Source organism: Myotis brandtii, unplaced genomic scaffold (assembly GCF_000412655.1).
Source record: "Myotis brandtii unplaced genomic scaffold, ASM41265v1 scaffold971, whole genome shotgun sequence".
NCBI classification, from domain to species: domain Eukaryota; kingdom Metazoa; phylum Chordata; class Mammalia; order Chiroptera; family Vespertilionidae; genus Myotis; species Myotis brandtii.
Genome location: NW_005372026.1, coordinates 462432 through 474465, shown reverse-complemented (window position 1 = coordinate 474465; position 12034 = coordinate 462432). Strand labels below are relative to the sequence as shown.

The following is a 12034-nucleotide window of genomic DNA, read 5'->3' as shown; positions in this document are numbered from 1 at the left end:
TTCATGTTCATTCGTTTGTCCTTTGGAATGTTAGCATTTCACACATTTCCAACTAGGGCATGACAGTTTCAATTTTTGACATTTAAGCATTTTTCTAAGAACAACAATGCAACAGACGATAATACAAATAAAAGTACTGAATGTACTCAAAGCTCAGGACAAACCTACTCAAAGTCTCATCAGACTTTTGTGGATCGGAGCACCCATGTCACCACTGCTTCCACCCTCCCTGTTCACCACAGCTGGGAATTAAAGTTGCCTGTGGACAAAACGGAACAGCATAAAGCATAGACCGAAACTTACCATAATAGTGGTTACAACCACTGTTCTGTTCTCAATAGCTGCTGTGTCATTGCCCAGAGTTGGTACATCTTGAATCAAGACTAATTTATCCATGTCATTCCAGTAACCAACCTGCCAAATAGAGAAAATTCTTGAAAACACATTTTAGAATATTCTTATGGGAACAATGAGTGATATTAATAAGACCACAAAACAAATTAAGAACACAGATAAAAAAGAGTTTGGAAGTTATTTTTAATTGATGATGAGCCAGCTTTCCTGATGTTAAAGATACTGCCTGATTATACATTGGGCAACTTTACAGTTTAGCATTATGGAGTAGCCGAGGCATTGGGAAGGAGTGGTTCAAAAAGAACGTGGATACAGGTGAAACACCATTTTATGTTGAGCCTCTCTTCTAGTGAGATGGACTGGCACTCTCTAACATTGCATGATTTTATCAATAACGGTACAGGTCTCACGGTAAAGGGAATAGCTATATTTACAAAGGGACATTTGTAAATATGGCTATTTTCCAGCAAAACCAATTTGTGGTGTTTTTTTTTTTAAAGCAACATAGAAACAGTTTTTGGTTTGACATAATCTAGTCCTTCGGTAACAGTTTTTTCATCTCTAAAATGCCAAACACATCAGAGATTAATAAAAAATATTTTTATTTTGAAAATCACTTTTACATTTTTAAATGAAATCTTTATCTTAATTTGTCATTTAGATTTGATGCAAACTTATTTTCATATGATAAATTAATTAGTTAAGTGTTTTATAAAGTAGTAAACTATAATGGGCCTTTTTTTTCTTTTAGAGAGAAGAATGGAGAGAGAGAGAAAGAGAGAGAGAGAGAGAGAGAGAAGAGTGAGAGAAAGAGAGAGAGAAAGGAGAGAAAGGATAGAGAGAAGAGTGAGGAACATCAATGTGAGAGAGAAACATTGATTAGCTGCCCCTATAGGCACCCCGACAGGGCACCAATTCCAAAACCTGTGTATGTGCCCTGACCTGGAATTGAGCCCTTGACCTTTCTGTATATGGGATGATGCTCCAACCAACTGAACCACACTTGCCTGGGCCACAATAGGGTCTTAAAGGAAGGTTAGCGGCCTTTGTATCATGCAGAACATTATGGCTACCGCTATTGACTGCTTGCTTTGCAACAGACACTGAACTCAGTGTTTTTGTAAATATGCATCTTAAAGTTTATAAACAAAGCAAATGCAGAAGTAGATGCTGTTATTATCTATGGTTTAGATTTGAAAACCCATATTAGAATATTAAATACATTTCCCAAGGTTATACTCCAGTAGGGCCAGAATTCAAAACTCAGGTCTGTAGGACCCCAAATCCATATGTGCTTTGTTATTATGCTCAAGAGCCTTCCCGAATGGGTGCTTATTTAATGCTTTCCACACTTTTCTTCTTGAATTTCTGGATGCAGTTCCTAAAACTCGTGTGTCCAATAAAATGTATGCAATAGCTCACTGGTCTGTTCACTACTTGTTCTAATATGTGCAGCAAGTCTCTCTTGCTTCCTTCAAGTTTCTAAACTGTGTTAACATTTGTGCACGTATTAAAATAAAATAAGCATTAACATGTCAGAAAGAAGCACAATATTATTTATAAATGGTTTATACATAACTCAATAACAGAATAGTTGGAGAAAAATTTTCATTAATATGGCTTGCTGTACTTAGCGCGATCTGAAATTGAGTGTGTATGAATTCAACAATTATTTCCAACTGTTCATATGAATTCATTTGTAGCTGGTATTTATTTAATAACCCAATGATCAATTTAATTTAAAAACAAGTATGCCATTGAGTCCTACCATCTCTCAAGTCTGACATGTACTTAAAAACAACAACATATTAGTTGTTTCCTATTAATTCTCCTTTCTACAGGACAAATGACATGGAAACAGGTTTTAGAGTTTAGCCCTTCATTAGCTGCAGCCACCTCCAGATCTCAGCAGCCTATTTTCTGGGAAAGACCATTTTTCTTTATTCCACAACAGAAACACCACGGAGCTGGGGTACATTCTGGAGAGTCCTCACCTGTTGGCCAGACCTTGACATTTTGCATTTAAAAACAACCTGTGGTACCTCCAAAAGATAAATGATTTAGAAGTGCTGACAAATTAAAATAACAAGCACAAATTTACCCAGCTGTACCTATTCACCTTATATCTATTTACAATTCTGGTGAAAATAAAAAGCCATAGTTTCGAATGTGGGACCAATTAATGCTGGATCTCATATGGGCCATGGACTTATTAGAAAGTAAGATTATATGGAGTGGACAGTGATACAGGGTCTCTTCCTAAAGAAAGGAATCTGGAAGTTTGAACCTGGAACCTCATATGACATGGAGGAGTTTCTCTCTAGTTCTTCACAACATTTTACAATTTACTAGGAACTTTTCCCAGGGCTAATCTCATTTAATCAGATAGGGAACTAGGTATTTTCCTAGAAAGAGAAATGGGTTGAAAAATAGTTTTGTAATGCTAGAGCAAAAATATGGAAGCATTCAAATCACTAAACTGGCAAGTGGTGTCAGAAAAATATTTGTTTTTTTTGGACTTGTTAAGATGAATTGTGTGCAAATCTAATCTATATATGTAAAAGGCTAAGCAACTGACTATGCTAGGTGCTTTACTTTTAATCCTCACAACCATGCTCTAAGGGAGGTATGTATTGTCATCATTTACATATTTTAAAAACTGGGGATTAGAGAGGGTAAATAGTTTGCCGATAGGTATGATGCACACTGACCACCAGGGGGCAGACAGCAACTTTGCAGAGTGCCCTCTCGCATTCCGGGACCCCTTGGGGGATGTGGAACTGCCAGTTTCGGCCGATCCCAGCAGGCCAGGCCAACGGACCCCACCTGCTGGAGGGACCCCGCTCACAGACGCCCTTCAAGCCTCAGCGCCGCCCCAGGTGCGGCTGGCCAGGGAGGGACACGGGAGGCTGGCTCCAGGGCGTGTCCCAGCCATCTCACCCAATCCCACCCCGCTGGCCACCTTCTAATTAATTTCCTTTCAATGTGCATGAATCTGTGCACCAGGCCTCTAGTCATAATATAATGTAAGAGTAAAATCTCTGTATTTACAGTGGACTTTGCCTACAAGAAAGGGGTTGAGTAGGGATTGAGGGTCTGTGAGGAGCCCCTGTTCTACTCCTCATTGGCTCCTTCAAGAGCTGATTTGCTCAGACTTGTCAATTCCAGCTCTAAAGACCCTTAACAGACCCTGGGACTCAGATCTCAGCAGCGAGGAGCTGAGCCCTGGGGCTGGATAAGGCTTGGTCTCCACTGCCACTCCATCCCTTTCCAGCTGAACATCCTGGGCAGGTAACTTAGCTTCTCTGAGCCTGACTTTCTCTTCCATAAAATGAGAAAAATAAATCCTACTTTCCGGTTGTTGGGAGGATGACATATAAAAATGCACATCAATTTTCCATTACTGTGTCTTTCAATAAATATAATCTCTCCAATTATGAAGTCCTGACACCATGCAAGTCTGGCCCTGGAGCATTTTCTGGGGCAGTGGGGGGTCACCAGATGACAGGAAGAGTTCACCATACTTAGGCACTGGGACATCAGAAAGAGCATTGTGGCTCCCCTGTTGCAGAAGTCAGACAAACGGGTGGGCAAGCTCTTGATCTGTTTCCCAAGGCAGCTCCCTCGGGGGTAGGTGTCCCATCCACAAGGACAACTGCTCGCTTCCCAGATGTCCTGCTGGGTCCCGGCAGCACCGTGCTCCTCACGCAGCAACTTTTTCAGTGGAATGTTCCTGACAGAATGCCCAAGTGGATCGTTGCCACAGCAAAACATAGCCGAGGACACACCATTTTACACTTCATATTTCATGGAAGCATCTTAGACAAATGTCAGCTGAGTGTTCCTCACTCTCCCACCTTACTCTTTAAGCTTTCTCCTCAAAAAACTTTATTTTGTTACCACTGTGGTCCACGAGGCCATGAAAAGATCCGGTTCTATACATAGTCCACCGGATATTGCCACTGGTTACTGTCAGCTTCTTTTTCCCCATTGTTCTTTCTTTCGTGGAGAGATCATTTCACGTTTGCACTTCATGTCTTGTGGAAGGCGGAGCTGTCTTTTGCATGTTAGACAGCTCCTGCTCAGGGCTAATTTGTAAGACCCGGTGGTGGCAGGGAGGTGTGCCTGTGCTGTGTCTGCCTCTGCCCCCCGGGGTGCCGGTATTTCTAGGGGCCCGAAGAGGGTGCTGTTTGCTCCCCGGCTCGCCGAGGGCCTTTGCTTACCATGGGCCTCTTTCTCGCTGGTTGTTGGCTGTGTGCTGACAGAGGTCAAGTTGGGGTTCACATGGAACCCCTAAATGTCTCATTAGGAATGCATCTCCGTCCCTCGCTGTGGCAGGTCCTTAGAGGAGCCCGCTATGCGCTGGCTTCCCAGCTGTTGTCCATCTCCTGCCCCGCCTGACCTGGAGCAGGTAGGCTCCGGCCTGCTCTGGATTAGCTGTCAGCCTGCACTCCAGGAGACGCCACAAGAGGCTGAAACGCTAGATAGAGATGGTTCTCACGCAGCTCCAGATCTCTCCTCACAAGTATGCAGAAGCACACGCTATGAAGAACTGCAGCAAAACACAACTCAGAAAACCTTTGCCATTTCCAGCTGTTAATTGTCCTTCCTGCCACTTGTCTGCAGGTTCTTGCCTCTTCCACTTCAAACTCTAACTTCATGGCGATGCTTCACCCCACCTCCTCCACGCAGCCTTCCTTGCTTGACTTGCTTTTATCCAGCTGGAAGTGACCTTTTCCTCCTTAGAACTGCCACATGCCTACTCTTTAACTGTCATATGGAACTTACTGTATTCTACCCTTCTAGAGAATAAATTCCCTTACAGCAGGGTCTACTCAGGTGAGCTAATGGTATAGAACGTTTCTGGAGTCAGACATATCTGAATTAAAGTCTTTGTTTTCTTAATAACAGGCCTTGCACAAGTAACCATGCCTTATTGGACCAAAGATTTTCTCATTGGAAAAAGGGAGCTAGTACTAATGTTTAGTTTGCTGTTAGGATTAAATTACACCAAGTCCCATGCTTGGAACACAGCAGGCTTTTCATCAAGTGTAGCTATAATTATTCTAGTAAAGCAGGAGAGCATATTTGGGAAAGGTTGTTTCTTAAACAGCCAAGCGAAGAAACAAATGAAGTTTTTAGATAAATAACTTGAACGTTCTCTTTCTTTGAGCACCCTAGCTGATCCTAGAGAAACAAAATGTTAAAAATCATTTAATTATAAGTGAATAAAATGTCCGTAGCCAATTACTGTGGTGGGACGGTATTGCTTCACTGTATATTTTCCGGATGCTGGGGAGACTGCCGACATGCCCCGTCACATTACACCCCCAGAGTTACCTTCTGAAATCCCAGGATCTGCCACCCACAGCTTCCTGGACTACCTCCCTGGCCCCTCAGTGGGAGTTTCTTAGGTATTTCTCTCCCTCCTCAGCCTGACACTAATCTTATTGATCTTATCTTTTATCTGCTCTCTCCTTTGCTCACTTGAATGTTTTAACTTCAAGAACATCAGCCTATTCAAAATGTGCCCACCCATTGGAAACAGTTTTCTTCGTTGTCTCTATAAATGATTACATGGGGGTATCTTACCTGCATTGTATGCTTTTCTGCAGCATGAATTTTGTTGTGTGGGATTCTTTTTGCTAAGCTTTAAAAAACATATTGCTTTGCTTCTATTTTGGATAAAGGATGTAAAGGTGTATAGATTAGTTTGTTTCAGCTTTGGCACATGACTAAATAGCAGTTATATTTCAGCACAGATTGTCAAGACAGTACTATTTGAAAGTACACATATTTTAAAAATGCAGAAAACCAGTTCCCTTTCACCTATAAGCCTTTGAAAATATCAAATGCAAAGTCAGACGACAGTTTGAGCGTGGCTCACCTTTCTTGGCCCTGTGCTCTTTAACTCAAACACATCCATTGTGTAATTGACCCTGCGTCCGTAGTGGTCAAACTGCACATTCCCTGTCAGCCCTTGAATTCGAACCTATAAATAAAAAATAAAACAACAAAAACAAACCCAAACATGTGTTTATTTGCCATTTCACCTATAGAAATCTCAACTTCATCTGTTAGGCTTAGAGCAGATATAGGTGTGGGATGATACAAGGAACTCATTAGCACACCATGGGATAGAATCTGAAAGAGAAATACCAAAGGAACATATAAACGATTCTACTGTATAGCTGGAAGATGAATATGTGTAATTTGTTTTTTATATTATAAAGTTTCCATTGTAACTGACAGAATACTCCTTAGAATTGAAGTATTGTTTATAGGAACAGAAATATGGTTTGTTGATATTTACTTTTCAGTTTTTTCTATAGATGCACATAATAAACAGCCCTGACAACCACATCGGATCATATTTCTCCTTGCTAACATTAAAATTAAGATGTAAAAAATTTAAAATATACATATATTTTGAAAATATTCACTTGCGTTTTATTCCAAATTTCCTTCCTATTCATTTTTTTTTTATAGAGAAGAAGGGAGAGGGATAGAGAGTTAGAAACATCAATGAGAGAGAAACATCCATCAGCTGCCTCCTGCACACTCCCTACTGGGGATGTGCCCGCAACCAAGGTACATGCCCTTGATCGAAATCGAACCTGGGACCTTTCAGTCCCCAGGCCGACGCTCTATCCATTGAGCCAAACCGGTTAGGGCCCTATTCATTTTTTATGTAACATATTCTGAAAGCATGGCATTTCAGAACACTTAAAATGTAATATTAAAAATATAAACATAGTACATTAAACATTTGAAAAATAGTGTTAGTATAACTATAGAAGACTAAAATCAATAGTTTAATCCAAGGTTACAAGGCAATTTCAAGATCTACTGAGGTTGTCATTAGTGTTTTCCAAATATTTCTGGGTCTTCCTCATTCTTGGCTCAAGGTAAGCTCATACTTCCTGAATCCCTGGTGGTGAGTGAGGCCTATGTGACTCTCTTCTGACAAATGAGTTGTAAACAAATGTGATGAGGGTCACTACTGGGCCAGAGTTTAATTGCCAAATTGAAACCTTGCCTCAACTTTATTTCTCTTTGTAACATTCAAGATGGTAGTTCCTCTGTCAGCCTGGGTCGCTGAGTGATTACAATGAGCAGAGTGTCCCTGCTACCCTAGTGTGTTTGTGAGTGAGAAACACTCTTCTATGGTTGTAAACCACTGAAACTTGGGGTTGTTTGTTAGTACAGCATAACCTAGCTTATCCTGACTAAACATCTACACAGGATATAAACACAGTATTCTATTTAGAAATGTCTCAAAAATGATAATAGTCCAATATATTAAAATGACTTTTACATATATTTACTTTCAAATACATTATTCTGTTTATTTGAATACTCTACTCAAACAGCAGTGTTAAATAAATTGACCTTAAATAAAATTGCGAGTTACCTGTTTGAGTGTCCTCTCCATGTCAATTCCCTGGCCCCATGGGGCAGCAGGATTTGCCAGACAATCCCCAGCATTTCCTCTCCTTGAAATATCAATTTTCTGCCTTCTAAGACTTCGGAAAGTTTCGGCCATCACCAGGACTCCATCATAAGTCAGAGCGGATGTGTACTAACAAAATGAAAGTAATTATAAGGGTAAATGTTAAAATCTTATCAACCAACAGGAATAGTCTGGCAGCACTGTGGGTTTATGACATAAAGCCCCATCCTGTCTGAAGCACAGTTAAATTATTGATAATTGCTTCCAGCATCGAGATTTCTATTATTGCTGGATTACAAAGACCATATACCGAATCTTATGACTCTAATTGAAAAAGGAGAAAACAGACTGAAGAGCAGAAATTCTAATGTCCAGTTGTCTAACAATGGGAAGAAGCACAACCTTTAGGTGAGATCTTTTCATTAAGTCTCAGCAGAAACACTAAAGTGTATAAAGCTAAGAGCAGTGTTGCCGCCACCTGCCTTGTAGCCTGCTGCTGTGGTGGAGACCCAGGAGGGCTGGGGTGGCTCACTCTTTTTCTCTTCCAAAATGCCTGGCTGGGAGCCTTGAGATTTAATATATGTCTATAGATCTGAAGTGTGTATCTTTGTTCAGTTCCTCAGAACTATGAATGTTTATTGTTACTCGGATATTGGATGCCAGAAATAGCATCTACTTATTTAACAGATGTGTTTGCACCAGTCACTGTGCTAAATAACAGTGAGTATTGTTATGTCCATGTCTGTTGAGTGTGCTCAGGAAGGCTAACCATTTCTCCAGTTTTCCATCATAACCTTGGATCACAGTGGAGAAGTGAAGTAGAGACTATCTGCTTTTTTAAAAAATATATTTTATTGATTTTTTTACAGAGAGGAAGGGAGAGGGATAGAGAGTTAGAAACATTGATGAGAGAGAAACATCAATCAGCCGCCTCCTGCACACCTCCTACTGGGGATGTGCCCGCAACCAAGGTACATGCCCTTGACCGGAATCGAACCTGGGACCTTTCAGTCCTCAGGCCGATGCTCTATCCACTGAGCCAAACCGGTTAGGGCGACTATCTGTTTTTTGATAATCGCCCAATGCTTCTCTTTGAGAAAAGACAGAGCCCTCATGGAAGGGTTATTAAGCTTAGGGGAAAAAATGAGGAAAAACAGGTAAAAATCAAAATAAAACAGGGAATTCTTGTAGAGTTTGATAAGAAAATTCCCAATCATGAGGAATATGGCACTATTTTTTTGAAGCATGGCAGAGCATCAGCTGCCAATCATGACAAAAAGCTACATTATCTCTTTCAGGAATTCCACATGGTCAATTCTATATGTTTAAATTTTTATTGATTTTTAAAAAGAGAGAGTGAGAGAGAGAAAGACATCAATTTGTTATTCAACTTATTTATGCATTTATTGGTTGATTCTTATATGTGCCTTGCTGACTGGGGACTGAACCTACAACCTTGGTGCATGAGGACAGCACGCCAACCAATTGAGCTACACAGTCAGGGCCTCCATCTATACAATTAACACATTCTCACCTTAAACTAGGTGTAGTTTTGTGCTGTGGAACATGGAAGATGATCTCTTTGATTTGCTGCTTATAAACAAAGAAAAATCATTTGAAATTCTAACTGTAGAAAGTAGACTTATGCAATATGCCTACTAGGCATAGCAGCTAGCATTCCAGGAAAAACATAGAAATGTTAAAGGATATAAATTAACAAAGAATCTCTGAACGGTGGTACAGAACCTCATTAAAAAGCTTCATCAGAAAGATATGTGTGAGGCATGTAAATTAAGAGCCTTGCTACATATTCTTCAAGGACGTGACAAAATAGGCTTAAGGACAGGCATAGGCACTCACAACAGGTTGGAGTGGCTGAAGGAAATGTAAGTGTTAAAGCAAGGTGACAAATCAAAGATGAGTATATACCTTCTCACCTCGAACAAGAAGTCTCTCTCTCTCTCTCTCTCTCTCTGTCTTTCTCTCTCTCTCTCTCTCTCTCCTCCTGCCTAGGCCAACATCTCTTTGAGTACAAAAATCCTTTAAATCATCTTTTGGTAAGGCAAGAAAATAAAAACAAAAAATAAAGTAGGACTTTTAAAAACAAAAGACAAGGAATAATTTAATGTTAGTATTTTAGGAAGAGAGAGAGAGAGAGAGAGAGAGAGAGAGAGAGAGAGAGAGAGAGAATTGTTGCTTTTTTTTTAATAGGAAGAAAAACGCTGAGAAGAGATGGCACCAAAGAGCAAATACACTTGCTGTGTTTTACAAAGCCCATCCATTCTTCTGAAACAAGTGCACTGTAAAAAAGGACAGATATCATACAGAGAAGAGCAGAGCAAAGCAGACATTCAGCCATAGCATTAGGCCTTTGGCAGGTCACTGTGCTGATGGATGGGAAGAAGCAGCAGTTTAAATCAGCTTTACCTTTACGAAGGATTTAATTCTTTCCCACATGTCTTATTGTGCTAATGTTAAAAAAAATCATATATATGGGCACACACACTGGTAGATGGCATCCAGGAAATTCTTATTAATTAAACACTTCATTTTACTAAAGTGGTTAGATTGGTGATGAGTACTGTTTACCCAGGTTTGCAGATAACAAAACAGTTTGGCAGAATCATAGGGCAGTAGCAAGGGATGGGCTTTGAGAAGAAAGAACTAGATGAATTCTTGTTCAGCTATGTGCAATCTTATGAGAATGTGGAGTACATTTTCCAGCTATGAAATACAAAACTGAGCAAAACAAACAAACAAACAAATACCCAAAACAAACCTGTGGTCATTGTGAGAATAAAATTTTATATAATATCTGAGAGCTCTTGAAAAATGTGCTAGACCTTGGCTGGCAATGGTGAGGACTACAAAGACACATAGTAGATGGTTTCTGCCCAAAGGTGTTTATAGATGTGACACAAGTAGACAAGTAAATATAAGTCCTTGGTGAGAAGTGTACACTCAAAGATTATGGCCATTACAAAGGAGAAAGGATCATATGTATTGGAGGACTAAGAAAAGTCTTCACAGAGAAAGTGAACTTGAGTTCAAGGCTGGGACAGTGGAAATGAAGGTGGAGTGCAGCTGAGGTGCAGCAAGGGCAGGGGACTGAGAAGGAGTGGGAACAGTTAGGACTGTTCAATTTTCCTGGCCACAAAGGGAGTGGAGGAACAAAACTGGAAAGACTTGCTAGGCCTGTATTGTGGAAAACCTTTATTCCAGAAGACATTTTTATTTTTTATTTTTTAAGTGTTTTTAAATATTTTTAACTATATATTTTTTATTTTATTAATTTCAAGAGAGAGAGGAAGGGAGAGGGATAGAGAGATAGAAACATTGATGAGAGTAACACCATTGATCAGCTGCCTCCTGCACAGCCTTACTGGGGATCGAACCCACAACCCAGGCATGTGACCAGAATCAAACCTGCAACCCCTTTAATCTGCAGGCAGACGCTCTATCCACTGAGCAAAACTGGCTAGGGCCAGAATATTTTTTTTGAAGGCAGAGTGAAACAAGGTCAGAAATCATGCTTTAAATCTTGGTCAAAACACTACCAAAAAAAAAAAAAATCAAGTATAATTTAATTAATGCAATCCTCATTATTCATGGATTCCATATTTGAAAATTTGCCTTCTTGGTCAAATTTGTGATCCCCAAATCAATCATCAGGGCAGTTATTTGCATATGTGTGTGGCGTGGTGCTAACCTCAGTTCCCCAAGGCACAGGTTCCCAGCTGCAGCCACAAGGCCGCGCTCTGCCTTCCTGTTTCAGCTCTCAGGCTGTAGACAAGTGTCCCCATGTGATCTGTTTAGTGCCAGGTTTCTCACGGTTTTGTGCTTTTTGCTGATAATTTCACTGTTTAATAGGGCTCAAAAGTGTAGATCTGCTTAGTGTTCCTCAGTGCAAGAAGGCTGTGGTGTGCTTTATGGAGAAAATACATGAGCTAAGCTTTGTTCAGGCATGAGTCATAGTGCTGTTGGCCATGACTTCACTGTTCATGAATCAACAATCCTATCTAATAAAGACAGAATATGCAAATTAACCATCACTTCACGACAAAGATGGCAGTGCCCACAGCCAATAAGGAGGGAATATGCAAATTGATGTGACAAAGATGGCGGCAGCCGGGCTGGGACACTTGCATCATCATCATGGCGATGATGCAGGCATTCCGCCCCGCCCTGGCTGCTCCGGGCCTCTGGGCAGCACGCGCGCGCGCGCAG

The 12034-nt window shown here is 40.6% G+C and overlaps 1 protein-coding gene across 7 annotated transcripts in view; it reads right to left on the bottom strand.

The window, feature by feature from the left end:
* Window positions 1-12034, bottom strand: part of GRIA4 (glutamate receptor, ionotropic, AMPA 4) — a 415907-nt gene that overhangs the window by 68149 nt on the left and 335724 nt on the right. For all 7 annotated transcript variants that reach the window (XM_005886335.2, XM_005886337.2, XM_005886336.2 and 4 more), the window contains exons 7-9: window positions 7769-7936; window positions 6242-6346; window positions 304-414 (exon numbers count right to left, since the gene is read on the bottom strand). In XM_005886335.2, coding sequence (XP_005886397.1) covers window positions 304-414; window positions 6242-6346; window positions 7769-7936 — 384 coding nt within the window. The remainder of the gene's footprint in view (window positions 1-303; window positions 415-6241; window positions 6347-7768; window positions 7937-12034) is intronic.